Source organism: Periplaneta americana, chromosome 8 (assembly GCF_040183065.1).
Source record: "Periplaneta americana isolate PAMFEO1 chromosome 8, P.americana_PAMFEO1_priV1, whole genome shotgun sequence".
NCBI classification, from domain to species: Eukaryota; Metazoa; Arthropoda; class Insecta; order Blattodea; family Blattidae; genus Periplaneta; species Periplaneta americana.
Window position 1 is genome coordinate 39,355,877 of NC_091124.1, and position 19,829 is coordinate 39,375,705.

The following is a 19,829-nucleotide window of genomic DNA, read 5'->3' on the forward strand; positions in this document are numbered from 1 at the left end:
TCAATGCAGGATTTAAGCTAGAGTTCGCACCTGTGGAGTAACGGCTAGCGTGTCTGGCCACGAAACCAGGTGGCCTGGGTTCGATTCTCGGTCGGGGCAAGTTACCTGATTGAGGTTTTTTCCGGGGTTTTCCCTCAACACAATACGAGCAAATGCTGGGTAACTTTCGGTGCTGGACCCCGGACTCATTTCACCAGCATTATCACCATCTCATTCAGATGCTAAATAACCATAGATGTTGATAAAGCGTCGTAAAATAACCTACTTAAAAAAAACTTTAAGCAAAAAAATAAATAATTGTCCCAAAAATGCATAACTGAAAAATTATATTTGTGCAAATTGCGAAATGCTTGTGCAATATTATAAATAATTGTGCAGAAAGGTAAAATTAATAAAGTATGAGGCCTGTCTAAAATGTATCCGACCTTAAATTTTCCCGTGCAAAGTAGTGATTCTAAGGCGGTGCCACTGTGCACGGTGGAAGGAGGAACCGTAATGCGCATTTTTTTCACCGCATTCGCTTGTGCCAGTCACTGGCTGGTGGTCGCCAAGTAAGGTGCTGTTCTAAGTGTTTGTCGGATTTAGTTTTCTCGCAAGATGACTGAACGAATTGAGCAAAGATCTGCATCAAATTTTGTCAAAAGCTTGGTGATTCTCAAAGTCAAACAATTCGTAAGATTCAGCAGGTGTTTGGGGAAGATGCGATGGGTGTAACACATTAAGGAGTGGTTTAATCGACTCAAAGATGGCCGCACATCAGCGAAGAGTGAGCAGCGTTGTGGCAGGCCCCAAACTGCTCGGAGTGCAGCTGTTGTTGAGAGGGTGCGAAATTTGGTGATGGCAGATCGTCGTTTGACCGTGCGGGAGATTGCCGAAGAGGTTGGAATGAGTAAATATTGTGCACATGCAATTTTGCGTGATGATTTGAACATGAACCGAGTGGCTGCGAAATTCGTGCCCAAGTTGTTGTCCCCGGAACAAAAAGACCTCCGTCGTGACGTTGCACAGGACCTTCTGGACACCGCCAACACTGATCCTGGGTTTCTGAACACCGTAATAACTGGAGATGAGTCATGGGTGTAGGGGTACGACCCAGAAACAAAAAGACAAATGGTGACAAAGGAGTACTATCATGATGTTCTCCGGCGACTCCGTGATGTAGTTCGGCGCAAAAGACCAGACATGTGGACGGCGAACAACTGGCACTTGCATCACGACAACGCCCCCGCACATTCATCCCAATTGATCCACACTTTCTTGGCCAAACATGGAATTACAACCGTTCGCCAACCTCCCTACTCTCCAGACCTGGCTCCTTGCGACTTCTGGTTGTTTCCAAAATTGAAGACACCACTGAAAGGATCCCGTTTTGAGAGTAGAGAAGAGATAATGCGGAACGCGACGACGGAGCTGAACACCATTCCAAAAGAAGACTTCCAGAGGTGTTTCCGGCAGTGGAAGGATCGGTGGGCTAAGTGTGAGCAAGCACAAGGGGCCTACTTTGAAGGGGATTAGGGTCCCAACCCCGTCAGGTATTTGAAATATTTTTTCTGGCTAAAGGTCGGATACTTTTTAGACAGGCCTCGTATGCAGAAACAAAAAGTTATGTAATCCTGGTATTTATTCTTGTTCTTTGGGTTATTCACGTGAATATTTATTATTATTTTCACATTGATTTTCTTTGAATTTATTAATTTTGGATAGTAATATCGTTGCATTTTGAATATAATTACTTAAGTAGTTTAATGTTTTTTTTTTTTTGAGTTATTACTTTTAATTCATCTTATCACACTCTAGATGTACTTGTGTAAGTAAATCATTAGACGTAGGTATGTTTAGACTCAATTTAGGTACATCACATTAAAATACGTTATTTTATGGGCACTCTAAACATTGAAATTCTTTACTATAGTCCCGTCGCTCTAATTTCCGGCAGCCAATCGCATTGCAGGTCGGCTACATTTAAACGTGTGCATCTTGTGATTCGCTGAGGAAGACGTTATTCATTTCTTAAGGCTCGATAAATACTTAATATAAATGCCCGCCATTTCGGCTCTTTTGTTGGCGTTCGCAGAAAGCACATGAAGACGTTATTTGCCGCTCAATTATTTGCTGAATTACAGTACATTTGATTTATTATCATAGGAGCTACGATATGATAATGTTTAATGGTGTGGCAAATAGATTCCTCGTATGATAGCTCGGCAACGAAAGAACAAAAATGGCGAACGATACTACCTACCTAGACTTTATAGAGCCTTAAAATCCTAAGACGTAAGCAAAGAGGCGGAGTCATGCTGGGAATAACAGCGTCGCGACTATAAGAGTCCCTTCAAGATTCATTGTTAGCAGAGTGCTAACTCTTTTTAATGAAAGGTGGTTTCTAATTCCAGTTTTTACAAGATTCATGCAACTTAATCATCGCTTACATTTTGCAGTATGCTATGGAATTATATAAATCAATAGAAGAAATTGTTCACTTAACTTACATGAATAGCACCAACTCTTTGAAATCAATTCCTGAACATCTATTGCTCAGTATCTTTTTGAGCATTGTCCATACAATTAGGATTTCATTTAAATTCAGATTCTCTGATCTCATTATCTCCATTACCATCTTCGTTTCTGAAGTGCAATGTGGTTGTCGCATTTTTGCACATTTACATCGAAAGTTTGTTGCTTTTCTATAAGTCTAGTAGCAAAATGCGGCTGGCTTAAACCCTGCTTCAGTGTACTTCACGGTATTCAGAATTCCTTCAGTGGGGTGAAGGATCTCTGGTCCAGAAGCTGTGAAACAACCCCGAAACGTCACTTTTGATGGGTGTTTGGGTGCCTGCTGGATGTGGTCTGGTCGAAGAGGTTCTGCAGATGAGCGCCAGACGAAATTGAACCTCTACCCTTGAACTTCAAAATGTGATTCGTCCAAAAAAATCACTTTCCTCCACTGCTTCGAAGTCCAGTTTTTATATATTTATTCATCCAAGACAGCCTTTTCTTCTTCATATCAGATGTTAAAAGCTGCTTCTTGACAGGGTGACACACACAATGGCCAAACTCAGAAGGCAATGGCACACAGTGGTAGCATCTACATCTACCCCATGAGACGCAGTCTCTCTTTTGATGTCATCCCTGCTCTTCTTCATGTTCAAGATGCTAATTCTTCTTATCAGGACATCATCCCTGTGGGTAGTTTTTCTCTTACTCCCACAACTCCATTTTCTTGATTTGTCTTAGGACCTCATGTCTTCGTGGAGCTTGACAATCCTTGACACACTGGATTTCCCAATGCCAAGTGCATCTGCGATTTTCCTTACTCATCTCTTTATTTTCACTCAGAACAATAATCTTTGCTCTTATACGGATGTGATATCTATCCTTCGAAAAGTAATATCAGAAGATGGGGATGGCCAATACGCCCTAACATCACTACGTATGAATTCAGACTAAAGAAAGAAACGGTATATTAAATTGACGGTTCTTTCTGGTTCATTTTTGTGCTATTCTCGAACGAAAGGTATAGAGCAACAATGCAATATGATGTGTAATTAAAATTCGATCTTGTTCTAACTAATCTGTACAGTTTTGTAGTTGTGCACAAAATTGCAGTATTGACCAAAGTAGATTCTACAACAACAACAACAACAGGAAGACTTTATTGGCTAACAGAATCTGAAACTCAAAGAGCAAACAAGATATTATTATATACGTATATTGGAGAAAAATTCGTTCCTGCACTGGGAATCGAATGCAGGACCTCTCAGCTTTGCATGCTGAGCTATGCCGAGACCTGATTCACGGTGCTGGCCGAACTCTTCTCCTTTTGTATCATAACGAATTTTTCTCTACATGTAGTCTTGATTATTCAATGAGGATGGCGAGACCTCATATATGAATGTAAAGATATTACTTTTAAAATCAACAGAGAAGAAATTAGAGGTTTGATAATAGAAGTACAGAGTGCTAGAAAACTTATTATGTTATTAGGTAAAAATTTTAACTTGTAGGTATCGTTGTTTTAAGTTTGATTTATATGATGTGGGTTGCGTAAGTTTCTGGCATATTATACTTGGTTACTTAACCTGAATTAAAATTTTGAAGTACTATTACCTTAGGCCTAAAATACATTTTTTTATTACATTAGGCCTGGAATACATTTTTTATCTCCTGATTCCATCGAGATCTCACTCTAAAGTTTCAGGGTTTATAGTTTGTAATAATACTGAAAATATATTTTATCAAAAAAACACTTTCAAAAAAAAATTTTTTTTGATTCCTTCAATTTTTTTATTTGATCAAGTGGCATATCAAATTAAAACCTATGAAATTCCCTATAAAATGAGGTGTAGAACAACTCTGTAGAACTTACAGAATCAGAATTATTCAAGATTGAAAGTGTTACTGTAAACGAAAAGTGTTTTTTTTTTCTTTTTTGCGTATTTTAAAAATGAATTACTTCTAAGCCTAACAAGATACAATTTTTCTAAAAAAAAAATTTTTATTTAAACTTTTAGGGAGAATGATTCCTGAAAGTTTCATTAAAATCCAAGGTGATCAGGTTGAATTCTTTAGTATTTTGGTTGGTTTGGCATATAGATGTTGCACCAGGCTTTGACAGGGGGAAAAGTTCTTCTGTTCGACCTATGGCTTTGCCTTTTGGATACTGAAAAAGTTTCTGCCAACTTAACTTTTGTCCTAGATTACACCTAGATATTTGGTGGTATTTCTGTACTGCAACATGCGATCATAAATACTGTACATAACTTTTTTTTGGGAGAATTGTGTGAAACATACAGTTTTCGCCTTTTCAATATTAAGTGATATTTTACATTTTCTTCACCAACCTTCTATTAAGTTCATATGTTCTTGTAATCTACCTGTTGCATACAAACGATTAATATGAGAAGATAGTGCTACCGGACATATAAGACAGATGACTGTTTTGTTGTTTACACAAGGTCCTAAAGAAAATGTAGAGATGCGCATACTGTTACGACATGATGATGACATGACTGATATTTGGTTACCTCTGCTAACAGCCCCAGTTTTTTTTTGTCGTTGGCCCTTTGAAGTGTATGAAAGAGCGTACACGAACAACTCCTCAACTGTTCTAGTTCTGATTTTGTGAGAGCATTTGCAGAAAGTAGGCAATTTTCAAACATGGATTTTGTGGAAATTGTTAGTATGTGTATGCATTTATGATTCGCCTCAGAAAAAGGAGGAAAAGAAATTACTGGCTGCATCCATTACACAGTGAGAGACTGTTGAAATGAAAATTCTATCCATATACAAAGCACGATGGAATTACCCTCCAAAACTCTTTCAATATTTTCGCATGAGCACACAACATCGTGATGAACTTTTCATTATTGTTGAGACTGAAATAGATGTTAGCATTGACTTCTGCAACTGCATAATTAAGACATGTTGTGTACTTTATAATTTTGTTCGTTCTAAGGATGGCATACATTTCATTGATACTGTATATGAATGTCCTCTTGAAAGTATTGCTGAACAGATCAAGGTTGAAACCAGCAAATACGAAATTCTTCAAAAATGGGGAAACATACTTTGCACTTTTAATTTTTAGAGCAAGGTTGACAATCAGACGTGTGCTGATTTTAATATGAGTATAAGCAGTACACATAGTGTATCATTAACAACATTATTCACGAAAAAGTCTACTTACGAGAAATGAGGGTTTCAGCCTTGTTTTGGGCGACTATTCAATTGTGGAACCGATTTTAGGAGTTTCTTATCGAAGTTTTTCATTTCACCTCGAGGATAAACACCAAATCAATACGAAAAGATGTAATAGGCAAGCCATGTGAAAAACATTTTATCAAGAATGACAGATTTGATGTCTTATAAGATGAAACATTACTTAATTTGGCATTACAATAATAACACAACCATGAAAGTGCCATGAAATTGTTCATAATATATTATCAAGTAAATAGGCCTACATTATAAGTTTAAGCTTAAATTGTTAAAAACTAATCGTTGAAATAAAATATAAGACAAACCAAGTTGCTTTAGTTCCCTTTTTGGGTGACAGTTCGCTTCATCCTGGTACCAAGCCGAATAGATCTCTTGCCAAAGTTCTCTTTTAAGATTGATGTTGGTCCATCACTGTCGAGTAATGGTTAGCACATCTGATTGTGAAACAGGAGGATCCGGTTTCAAATCCTGATAGGGAGAGGTTATCTGGTTGAGGTTTTTTCATGGGCTTTCCATTAAAAGCAAATGCTGGATAACTTCCGGTGCTGGATCCTGGATTCATTTTGCTGGCATTATCAACTTGATTTCACTCAGACGCTAAATAACCATAGCAGTTGACATTGATATTTGCGTAATTATTTAATTTTTTTGTCATACAGAGCAAGGCGTTCTTTGACCACTTCAATTAAATGTTCACTATTCTCTTGTAACAATGCTAACTTCAGTAGAGAGAAGAATGTGGAACAAAAGTGAACAAGAGATTGATGGTTTAGTTGTACGTGTACACATGCCCACAGAGTGAACTGTCTTGCTATTATGAGCTACAATCTTCACATAACAATAACAGGACAATCAGCTGACAGTTAAGTCTTGTGTATGTGTACTAGCCATTAACCCTAGCAATACCAAGGTATTTTAAACAACATGCAGTACTGATGGGGGGGGGGGGGAGTATTTTGTGACCACTACAAAAATGTTTAATTTTTTACAATTTTAACTTTTGTAATCAGCAAATAGTATATACTATAATAAAAGAGAAAAATTAAAAGTCCTTGTAAATTTTGAAACAATTACTTCAACATAACAGTCTGGAACATGTTACACATCACTTTCATCACATCTGTCCTCACATATTGAACAGACAACAGTTTTACTAAAAAATTTTTATTTTGAACAGTTTATTACCATTTGTATTCAGCAAACAGTATGTACTACAATAAAAGAGAAAAATTGAAATTTCTTTGTATATTTTCTGACAATTCAACAAAGAGGGATATTAATTAATTAATTAATTTATTTATTTAAAGTACACAGGCATTACTGCCCATAAAAGCACCTTCTTAACATTTTTATTTTACAAGAAAAAGAAGAAAATAGTTAATGTAAAACAATATTTCGTCCACCTTCAAATATTTTCATATATTAGTAAAACTATCAGTGAAAACGATTAAACAATAACACAATAAGATAGAAGGATTCATATCTGACAATAAATAATATTTTCATATTTTAATAAATTAATTACATATTTAAAATATACATTTTAGAGAAAGTGGGCACAAAGTACCCCCTCCCCGTTGATATTTCTAGGGTTAATAATACAGACTTGTCGGCATATTGAGCCATGTTAGTTTCAGGTGTTGTTGGTAAATCTGCTGTGTAAATATTGTACAGAAGTGGGCAAGTACAGAGCCTTGAGGGACACCATTTTTCATGTCATGGGTTTTGGACAAGTTCAGGAACATCTTCCACACTAAACAAGTTACCGCTCTCTTTAGTGAATAGGACCTCATTGTACTTGAGATAGTAGTAGGATTCGGATCTCTCTTCATAAATATAATTGAATCGGTCGGAGCTAAAAGGAACCAAGTCAAAATATGCAGTTTTTGGGTTATGCAACCATTTGAACAACAAATGTCATGCGTATCGAACGGTGGAAGAAGGAACTAAGTCAGGCTTTTAAATGTTTTTTGGTATTCTATAACATAAAAATATTAATATAGTGGAATGCTTTTTGCTTCTCCTGAAAAGTTGTGAAAAGTGACTTCGTTCCTTTTAGCTCCGACTGATTCAATTATGCATGACTGAACCGAAGCAGAGTTTACAGTTTCACATTCATGTTACCTGTCACATTATGGATTTGTTGAATTTATCTGGTGAGAAATGTTCTCATACCTCTAACGTTAGTCTATAAAGACAAACATTCTAAGCAGCCCTTAATGGTCTTTGCAGGTGGACATGTCTAAAGTGAAACTGGACGTCATAAAGCCGTGGATTGCACAGAAGATCACGGAAATCCTCGGAATGGAAGACGACGTTGTGGTTGAATTTGTCTTCAACCAACTAGAAGCAGCAAAGGTACTGTTTTTTATTGCTACTTGAAATATTTTAGTAGTGTGTGTATTATTTTAGCATCTAAGATTTCTTAGTGGGCTGTATAATTTGTCTTTATGATGCTGATTTTGTTTGTGCTATCACTCACCTAAACTTATTCTTTTTTACCCATTTCCTTGATACTCTTTAACTTCTCTTAGGAATTAATTATTGGGGCTAGGATAAAATTTCAGCATAGGGATTATTGTAAATATTATGATAAAAATATAATCAAGAGGGTTTTATACTTCTTTCCAAATTTTTAATTTAACTATCTTTAAATAATGATAAATGAGGTGAATGTTATGTTTATAGCTTGAGTTTTAGTAAAAAAAAAATTCTGTAAGTAATAATAGCCTTCTGGTATGTTTTTATGCAATTTGATAGGAACTCTTGAAGAGAAGAAACACAGTATACAGGGTGTTAATTGTTCAATAATGTCAATATTAGAACATTTCTCATAAACATAAAATGCAGATAAGATGTAATGACTGACATGTTTCTTGTAAGTAAAATAGTGAAGAAGCTGAATAAAATGGCGGGGGGTATTATGTATAATAAAAATAAAGACAAACAAACAAATTCAAGAACTGATTTTTACCGGTTTCTTCCGCCCAATCAGACAGTTACGTTGTAAACTTGTCACTTCACCTCACTCGGAGAGCAAATTCCGCTCGGTTCGAATGATCGGGCCGTGGCTCCTTCTCACTTGTAGCTGATTCACCTGTGATTCATCCATTCGCTGGCACGAGTTTGCCGGGTCACTTCTTCAGCTGTAAAACCCAAGTTGCCTTCTTTAGTCGACCTCTCGACATTGACTCACTATAGCGAAAGCAAAATGGAAAGGTTGGTACTTAATGCAGTAAATGCCTTCTTAAAGTCTTGTATTTTTAATCACTAAAGGAGTTTCATATAAATACGTGTGCTTTATTTGCACAAAAGTTTTATTTTTATTTATTTAGTATCCAGATTTTTGTGTCCGATGTTATTTCTTCAGAGAAATTAGCACAACTTTTTAATTTTCATTGTTTTAATGTTTTAAGTCTTGGATTGGTGTAGATATACTTACATAAATTTAGTCTAAAATCTTTTAACAACCCATTTAGACACATCCATCCCATCTCCCATCCTGTGGAGATACTTTCATATGCAGGATGCATGTTGTCCCATGATCAGGATTTTCTCTGTATGTATTTTACAAATTAATGAAGTTAGAACATTGTGTAAGGAACTGACATTCCATTTATTGTAAGTTTATGCTTTATAGAAAAAATTAAATCTATTATTTAGTTATTTGAATGAAATGTTCAATTACATATTTAAAAGATCTTCCACTTTGACATGTAACATATTTGAAGAGTACAGGTGAAAAAGGAGGAATCTCTGCTTGTAATCTATTTTCAGATGCATACACTCTATTTGAAGCATTTCAGTAACAGGTATCGGACATGGAGAAGAATGGTTTATTTGCAAAGTTATAGTAGGTTTTAATTATTAAGTACTTCGGAAGAAAGGGCATGTTCTTCTGAAATCCACAAAGAATGGAGTAAGACATTTCTTTTTAGGCTTATTTCAGGAAGAAAACATTCTGATGAAATAATAATGTCTTTATGCATGCATTTTCTTCTCCCCTCCCCTCCCCTCCCCTCCCATGCTATTGAAGATATTCCGTTGTTAGTCGACAATGCCAATTTATTTTTTTACTTAAATATTTAACAAACCCTTACGGACTTAATTATTAAAACTTCTACGTTTATTCATTGAAAGTTTTGTGTTTGGGTTTAATATATGTGAAGGAAGACTTTCTTTTCTAAAACTGTAGAAACGTACAGAATAGCTTGTTTGCCTTCATATTTTATGCAAGTTACTTAAGACATTTCATTATTACTTAAAAATGTTGTTTATTAATATTATTTAACATAGATTCGCTTTCATTGTAACTAAGTTTTGTAATATTTAACAATTAGTATTTTCATTTCATTTACTTATTGGATCTCATGGATCTTACATCAGTAGCTTTGAGATGTGAAAGAAGCAAAATATTATACAAAAAGATATAATACATAATAAGGGGATTAGCGAATTTAATTTACTAAACCTAAACAGCTCATCAGTTGGTATAAATATGGAGAAATTTGATTAATTTTGTCTTGAAATTTTTCCCTTTGCCCTTCGATATTTAGACAGTGCATTGAACATAAAACATCATCACAGAAAGTATGTGTTATTGTTGTTCAAATGTCTAGATGTTTGGCAACGAAGCCATTAGTCCTCACTCACAAGGTAAGATTAGGGTTTTTAGATTTTGGAAAATATTTTTTACAAGATGTCCTTTTATGCACACCTATCATTATTCCTTAAGCTTTCTTTTGTACAACAAAAATATGATTAGTTTCAGATGAATTCTCCCAGAATATTAATTCATATTTCACTATAGAATGAAAGTATGCAAAATATGCCAATTTAAGGATTTTATATTGCCAACAGAAGATAAGGATCTTAATAATAGACAGAGTTCAGTTTAGGAGTTAAATTCAATTGAGACTTTTTTTTTAACATGTACTGTACATACATGCCCTTTTTTTCCTTTGCATTTGTTTGCTATGCCATTTTCCTTTGAAAATTTATACATCAGTATTTTTATTTGAGAAAATATACATTCAAATAAGTATCTCCCAATTTCATTATCGCATATTAATTCTAGTTGAAATAAAAATGATATATAACAAGAAAATATTTCTGAATTATAACTTTTAGACTTAATAATCATCTAAAAAATGGAAATTCCTCATTTTCCCCTGTACCCTTCATTCACATCTTTATTTTGTACTATTCTGAAAATGAAGTATGAAATAGTTCATTGTTGCAATTGTATTAGTTGTATTTCTAATTTTCTCCCGTTTCTCATGGAAGGGATGTGTTTAGGTTAATTTGTAGTAGTATGTATTCTAGATGATCTTATATGGGTAGTTAAGTATTAATATGTTGATGTTAAGAGTACTGAAAATATTTCTAATACTAATAAAATAATTTTTAGCTGCTGTCTGTAAAACAGGTCCAAATTAAGAGGTTAGGGCTCAGAATGTTCTAATTTTATTAAATTTTGTATGTTACAAATGAAATCCTGATAACAATTGGAAACACCCTTGCAATGATTGAGGGTATGGATTGTGTTATCTTGTGCCAGTGAACTTATACTGTGGTTCAATTCAGTCTTCTAGCAGAAGAGGAGGAACTACCTCGAAGGTGTTGCAATGGCGGGAGTTTGACAGGTGGTATAAACACAAGCACGCACCACTGGTAGACGGTATTTCCATTTACAGTCCACCATTATTACGGTTATTAACACTTAAGACTTATTTCACAATCATATATATATATATATATATTTAATTTGTTACTTGTAGCACTAATTTGAGAACTAATTAATAAATTTGGCTGTCTTTTATCATTGAAGATACAAATTCATCTGTGAAAATGGTTAATTCATTGTTGTAGTATGGACCCAAATGTTTATATGCAAGGTTGCAAAATTCCAAGATCAGATTTTATCTTGGGTGATAATTGAGGTTAACTTTCCTTTATGCATTTGGAATTGTCTTTCTTGCACGAAATTATTAATGCTACTTGCTTTGCACAGAATAAGTTATGTTAGAGTTTCTGCCTTTCAGAGTACCTTTAATCAAATAAGATATAATAAGAATTCAGATATATTCGTAAAAATAGTACAATGAAAGCATTCAGTTGGGTTGCATTGGATTGGGTTATGTTATGATATGATATTATGATTTATTGTCTTTAAGCAAACATACAAGTGGTGAAGGCCCTTCACATTTTTGTATTCAGGGACTCATCATCACTATTTACAGATTTCTTTACTATGTTATCCAGTTCTCAAAATTATATTCCTGCTTATAACTTGAACCCGTTTTTCATCTTCATACAATATTATCCTCAATACCACCTCCCATAACACCTTACCACAGCAACACATTTCCAACCCTACCTGTTTTGATGACCACCCTTCAAATTCTTCTAATATCTGACTAACTATTTCCCCTTTACATAATAATAACAGTTACCACAACAAGTTGTACTCTCTGTTACTGTTCTTGGTCCATTCTCAGTTCTACTCAATTATTTACTCTCGTTTTCAGACATATGTAACACTTCACTCACACAAATACTTCTCCATGTAACTAACATTCTTGGCCACACACCTAATACCCTCACTCTTTGCCCTTTAAGGGGACACTATGGTGAAATAATGGTGAAAATGTAAGAAAATCCACTTAAAAATTTATTGTGACTCTTTGTTTAAACCGAGCTCAAAAAGTTAATTAATTTATGTTTCCATGACTTTTGAACTAATATAAAACTAAAAATTGTGAAAATTGTGATGCAAGGAGCCTTTTTAGTGACGTCAATATAAAACACATTTAAAAAATATCATTTCAAAACTATTAGCCCCAATGGCACCAAATTTTGTACAGATGATAATATTGTAGGCATGTTTATGTAGTTTAAAATTCATAAATTTTGGATGAAAATAGTAAAAGATTTAAAACTCACATAAGTGTCTCCTTAACCTTGACCCTTCCTTATTTCACTTGAACCCTTCACACCAAGTCCTTAAGTCGTAATGCTTCTTATTTTTAACATTCTTATCTTCTCCTCCTCACTAGTTCCCCTCCCCCAGCTCCTTTCTTAGCTTCTATACTCTTTTCGGTATTGTCCCCAACAGCTGTTCCCTTTAACTTTGCTGTGTTTGCACTTCACTAGCTGTCCCGCATACTTCCTTATTCTTCGACATCACACTCTGATTACCATTACCTGATGCCACTAACTTCTTTCCTCCTTCACTTGACCCCGCACATGCTTTCTCACTATCTGCCGTCACTGATGCTGATCTGCATTCAATGTGCAGTAGAATTCCTCATATCCGGCAACTGTGGGACAAACCCAGTGCCGGATAACTGATTTTGCCAGATAATTGAAAAATATGTTTATAGGTTATGTAAAGGCTTACTGTACTGCACAAACATTTTTTTCCATGTTGAAATTTAGTAATTTTCATATTAGATATTTAAAAATAATTTGAAATACGTACAATGTTTATTTTTAGTATTGAATAGGGTAATGTACATTTATCAGTTCATAATTTATTGTAATGCATAATAGCGTAAGAAATACTAAACTTTTTCGTAACCTTATGACAATTTTAAATAGCGGCCATGTGATGTGAAGAGCATTGTATCCAACGTTGCAACTATAAAGATGAAGTAGTGCTCGATGATTTGAACCTCTTTAACATATGAAGAGTCCACTGCAAGAATGATGGATGTCACTTTCTTGTCGAAAATGAACCAAGACTGTCAATGCATAGCTTAAGATATACAGAATGTACATAGAGAGTTATATGGTATTAACACTGATAGTCATTGTCCGGTAATGATCGGAAAATCACAGTTAAGCTTTGAGCACTAAGCATTTGAAACTTTCAATTGCTTCTCCTACAAAATGTATTCCAAATGACATCCATCATTCTTGCAGTGGACTCTTCATATCTCTAATGTCTTCTTGTTTATATATACTATCACACTTTCCTATTTAGACTCGTCCAACACCCCTTCAAACGGGCGAGTTCAAGTGGTAAATTTAAAGATATCGTCTCTGCGAATTGTTTGCAATGCCCAAATGACAGCTTAACAATCTCCAGGGACGTAATGGGGTTTTCTGTGTATGTTTTCACGTGTGAACAATGTAAAGAGTAAACAATATGTGGCATGTGCCATCCACAAAAACCACTCACATCTTCGTCCGACGCTTCCCTTTCGCATGAATGACTTTTTTTTTTTTTTTGGGCCTAGCCAAAAGTGCCATTGTTTTGGTATTGCCGGTTATTTGGGTGCCGAATACGAGGGATTTTACTGTACTCCCAACCGTTGTCCTTCCTGAACTGCTGCATAACTCTTCTCATTCCAACACCCTACCCATGCTCATGTCACTCACCATTCAAGTTAGGTTATGTTAGCTTAGCTTAACTTAGAGGTTATGTTAGCGTAGTTTAGCTTAGAACTGGATTAGTGCTTAACTACGTATCATTTTAGTTTGGTCCTTACATGTTGTGTACAACCACCAATATTTCAGTTTTAATGGGTCTGCAATAATACTTATTCTGCACATGACAAGAATGCATACATTCTCTGTAAGAAAGACTCAAGACCAACCGTCATAAAGAAAAGACACGGTAATTTCAATATAAAAGTATCTTTGATGATTTTTCAGAAGTCAGATTATGTTTTTGCACCCTTGTATGTATTATGACTCCCTCCTGTCCCCATTTGGAATGTTTGCAGAATTATTACAAATATATGGCATAATATAAATTACCTTTAAGTTTGATAGAAGTAAAGAAATTATCAAAACAGAGCATGTTACGTTGTGGAATATAGTCTTAGGATAATTTCTTCTTTGTATACTTCTCTTTGAGAGGTAACCATTAAGAATGCTACAGATAATATTGATGTTACAACCTGCCAATGAACTCAGAGGTTAAACTTTTAACTACCTATGTTTGTCATTTTTAAAATTATCGATTATCAACTTTATAAAACACATTTTGTATAAGGAATTTCGTAGTGTAAATATAGATTTCAGATTTGATTTCTTTTAAGATTCCTTTTGTATGTCTCCTAACATTTCTTACATACATTTTATTGTTATAATAATGACTTATAATAAATGAGACAGTTTTGTGTCTCATAACGACTCATACAGAGGTTAAAATCTGACTGAAAGTGGGAAGTGAGTGATCTGGATATCTTGATTATAATTATATAATAAAGTCATTTTCATATGAATTTATTAATAGATATGAAGAGTAACTTATAGGTTACGATAAAGAATAGAGCTTACTTTTTAATTGAAAATTCAGGAATTGGAAGATTTGTTTAGGTTTTTCAATATGTTTTCATAGAATACTTACCTTATATAAGCATTTCTCAGACATCACAATAAATTATTACAAGTTTTAACTAGTTGTCACCTGACTGTTGGAGTGTCCAATGACGTAATTTAAAATCTAAATTTTTGGAAGTAAAATGTAACCTTTCAGATAATATTTCTAAAACTTCTTCATGATATTATATTCCATGCCATAGCTGTGTGGTCTAGAGTGTCATGCCTTAGTCTAGTGATAAGTGCTAAATGAAAGTTCCCAGCTACAGATGGTGTTACTATTGCAGTTAAACATAATAAGCCACAGGCTGCAGTGGGTCTGGAGTGTAAAGCAGGTGGCCTTTAGTGAGAGGGGGAGCGGAATGCACTTTCTGGGAAAAATAAATATAAAAAGAAAATGCAATGATCACCCTTTTCGGCTCACTTGCAGTATTTGTCCCGCTATGCTCTAACATCTGAAGGAGTGCCAACATACTTATTGTGCTACCAACCTTAACTCATTTTCCCCCCACTGTGACGAAAGCTGTTACTTATGCCAATCTTCCTCTCGATAAAAACCCAGTTCAGCTCAAGCAGAGAGTACAAGATGCACGAAGAGTATAAAAGACTGCTGTCTTATTACAAAGATTGTGTTTGTAGTAGGGATGGTTCATCTATGGAATCGCCAACATAGGAATCAATTAACGCTGAGTTCGAGCCCCAAAAATACATAATTCATCATTATAGGTATAAAAAATTTCAGAAAACTCATTGTTATTGAGAAGAGTAATACTGGGGTCGAACTCAGGAAATACTGTTCTCACCAACTTCGAACTACCATTCATTAATTATAATTCTTCCACTCTCGAGCTTGGGATGCTGTGTCATCAACGATTCCATAGATGAAACTCTAAATGATACAATATAACTGCCGCCATTTGTTATGTTGAGCTATAGTGAAATGTACCTGCTAAAACGGTTAAAGTACATGTTGCTGTTAGTGCACTAGCTTTATCCACGGTATGGTAGCTCCTTTACTTATCTGTGTCTTGCGCATGCGCAGTGTCACATCATTGGACTTTGAAAAATTTCTTGCGGGACACTAGGTGCATTTTCTCCCCCTTTTCTCTTATGTCCTTAATTAAGTGAAGAGTCCACTGCAAGAATGATGGATGTCATCTGGAATACATTTTGCAGGAGAAGGAATTGAAAGTTTGAAATGCTTAGCGCTCAAAGCTTAACTGTGATTTTCCGATCATTACTGGACAATGACTATCAGTGTTAATGCCATATAATTCTCTATGTACATTCTATATGTCTTAAGTTATGCATTGACAGTCTTGGTTCATTTTCTACAAGAAAGTGACATCCATCATTCTTGCAGTGGACTCTTCAAGTATAGGGAACTACTGAAGGGAAAATTTTAGTACTTTTAGAATGAAAATGGAAGAATTTATGTCTCTTCCAAAGGAAGCCATACTAAAGTCTTTAAATCACCCAGAAAGTTCGTTGCTCTCAGCCAAGTTTAAACCCGTGAATCTTTTATCTAATGGCTAATATTGTAACTTCTGGACCACTGAGAATAGTCCTGAAGAGAATGATTGACGAAATTAAGTCACTTCTTTTCCATGTATCTTCTTAAAGTTGTAGAAGAGTTACAGATACATTCTTGTTGACATAAAACTGTCGGATACTTTCTCTTGTCAGCTAGCTTTGAAATGAAATTATTAGATATAACAGTTTAATAAATGTAACTGTCTTATAAACTAAAATAAAAAGCTTTTGAAAATTGATCGAAAACAAATTTAAAAACTGTGTTCAGATGGCCTTTCTTGAGAGACTCTAATTTCCTTTTACCTTCTAATTCTTGTCACTGGTACAAATAACAGTTGGAAATAAATGCATTATATTATATTTTTAAGATAACTTATCCCATAGGATTAGTGCTGCAAAACTACCTTAAAGTAACTTAATCAAAAGAAATTTCTACAGTTGGCATCAAAATCTGAGTTATTTGGTGTGAAACTTTTCAATTAATTGTTTCCTGTGCTTGTAGAATATTTGTATGTCACAGTCTGATTGTGCATATAACAATATAATCTAATGCTGTGAATTGGAAAAGTGAACTATAGTTGTAAAATGTTGAATTTTTAGATACAAACATGAATTGTTCGCCAAAACACTCCAATATTCAAGTGATTTACAAAGGCAATCAAATACTAGGAACACATTAATTCATACTACTCTGCAATTGTAGTATATGGAATGTCTAAAAATTATGATAACCTTTCAAAAAAATTTGTTACACTTGTTTAATTTGTTGATTTTATTTTGAGGACAGTTTTAAGTTGAGCTATTATATGATTTAGGAATTTTATGACTGTGTTTGTAAATTGGCATATTCTCAGATGATCGATTGATGATTCACTTACTTCAGAATACATGACATGTGGAAGTGAACTGAAGATTTTGTGGTTATTGATGGTTAAATGTATGTATGTTTTGTATTATTACTTTGCTGTGGCCATTGCAATAGCTTGAACAGTGAGTGTGATCATTCTTTTTATTCAGTCACTTCAGTGTATAAGTTACAAAGTAACAGAAGGGACATGTTAATCAGTTAGTATTAGTCATTCCTAAGTTACTTAAGCCATATGCAAGAATTTATACATACAGAAGAAAGATGAATGCTTGTGATTCTTGCCAGTAACTTAAAATAGCATTATATTTATTAAAGACATTGACATAATATATTAAATTACTTAAGACATTGTAAACTTTCCAGAGAGACTATAATATGAATCTTCAGATTTTTTTTTGCTGGATGATTCTTAAAATGAGGGTGTAGGATAACCCTATCTTGGGTCCTAAAGTGGGGGCACCTGCTAGGTGGAATCGATCACTGATGGAGAATGATAACTAAGGTAGTGGGGTGGGAAATGATCTATGAATTTTGCCTGGGATGAAGATCTTCTATAACCTGTGAATTTGTTGTAATATGGGCTGAACCCCTTTACTTTCCTTTCAAAGGAAGTAAAGCTATAGACTTCTGCCTTTGAAAATCTATTGTCTTCAGCTAGAATTAAATCTATAATAAGTTTCTGCAGTATTCTTCAACTGTTGTCATTAATATATACCAAATCTCGTTCACTATGCATTGCTACATTAAATTAGATTTTTATCGAAATTCCAATACCCACTTCAGATGTAGATCTCCAAAAATGTTTTGGGACAAAGAACGCCTAAAGCTTTAGTTTCTTTTTGGTGCTTACACCTGGTGACCTATACTATTGTATGACTTTTTTTTTTATGTTGGGTATCATTGTTCGTAAATGATACCTTTTGTATGTATGAGCTATTCCATCTCAAATCGACCAAAATATAGAGAAAATTGACCTTACAATTTCTAAATACAATAAAACTTTTTTTGTACCTAGAGATCTGTGGTACAGTGCTTTGCGCAAAGTTTGAGGCATCAGAACTTCATAGTGTTTAAATTAAAAATATTTAAATTTATCGTATTTTCATAAAATTTGCAACTTTAAACTGTTGTAGCTCCGAAACTTTTTCACCCAAGGATCAAAATCATGGTTTATTTTGATGCTGAGAAATTAAAGTTTATATCGACATATAAACAGATTTCCTTACTTTTTATGGAAATGCGGAAATTTAGATTTTTCCTCATTAAGACGCCTTTGCCAAGGAAAAAATATTTAAAAAATATATAGTTAGATTCCGCATTGAAAGTACAAATAAAAACATATTTTTTACTGATGGCACGTTGATAAGAAAGTATTGAAAATATCAAATAAAGAAAATAAATAGTACACACGTGAACTAACCAACTGACTGTGAGGTGGGAGCTAGCTGAGGTAAGCAAGGCCAGGAGACATAAACACGTGATGTGTCGTCTAGCAGTCATGGCTGTGCTAGCTTTATCACAGGTTTTCATAAACACAGGAGTAAGATGACGCCCAACGCTCGCTTATCTTCAGCTCTCGGCCAGTGCGTGCGGTACTGCACCATTCAAGTCTAGGCGTGTGAAAATAATCTATTTAATACCCTCGAAACTTATTGCCATGCCACTAAGCAAACAATGCCGAATCCCTCTTAATAATGCAAGGTTTTTTCTCAATATTTTTTACATTTTTACAAATTGGCAAAAAGCCTAAAAGTACGTAAAATCAGATTATCTGTCTCTCTGTGTACAATAAAAATAAGGATTACTTCTTAACATAACCTACCAAATGTCAGCTTCAAAATGAGCTCTCGTTCAATGTTCTGCAGTAAATGGTTCCAGAGTTCTGAGCACTGAAAGAGGCTTGGTTTTATAAAATACGCTAAATTTGTTGCTCAATAATACGAAAACCGTTTGACTTTCGATAGTATATTTTTGCAAATGCACTCTCCTCAGCACCTTGTATAAATAGGGAAAAAATTAGAGTATAAAAAAAGTGCGAGGTTTTTTACTGATCGATTTTGTATGGAATAGCCCATATGTACTGGGACAACCATATATTGCGGCACCGCAGCTGAGGTAGTGTCCCGCTCAGCTAATAAGCTGTCGCCTCCCACCGGCCAGGCAATACAAGAGCCCGATGCTTAGCAAGTTAGAGTGACTGCCTAATAAGTTTTAATGCACTTTAAGGGGAGAGGATGGTATTTTTTAAACCTTTTTTTTCCTATTTGTTGTGAAATGTAGAGAGCTCATAGCTGTAGCAACTTAACCAAATATAAATATTTCGAAAAAAAAATTATTTGGGGACCCAAATTTGAAAAAGAAAATATACCCAATGCAG

At 34.6% G+C, this 19,829-nt stretch overlaps 1 protein-coding gene and 1 long non-coding RNA gene across 7 annotated transcripts in view; one reads left to right on the top strand and one right to left on the bottom strand.

Annotated features, from left to right (window-relative positions):
• The window catches only part of LOC138704671 (uncharacterized), a 464,077-nt gene that overhangs the window by 188,886 nt on the left and 255,362 nt on the right, over window positions 1-19,829 (bottom strand). The window lies entirely within an intron of this gene.
• Window positions 1-19,829, top strand: part of Srrm1 (Serine-arginine repetitive matrix 1) — a 143,580-nt gene that overhangs the window by 45,012 nt on the left and 78,739 nt on the right. For 3 of the 6 annotated variants that reach the window (XM_069832759.1, XM_069832761.1, XM_069832760.1), the window contains exon 3: window positions 7,951-8,076. In XM_069832759.1, the coding sequence (XP_069688860.1) occupies window positions 7,951-8,076 (126 nt within the window). Of the gene's footprint in view, window positions 1-7,950; window positions 8,077-8,713; window positions 8,938-11,304; window positions 11,430-19,829 lie in introns of those variants that run through there. The other 3 variants (XM_069832763.1, XM_069832762.1, XM_069832764.1) reach the window with 3 other exon arrangements.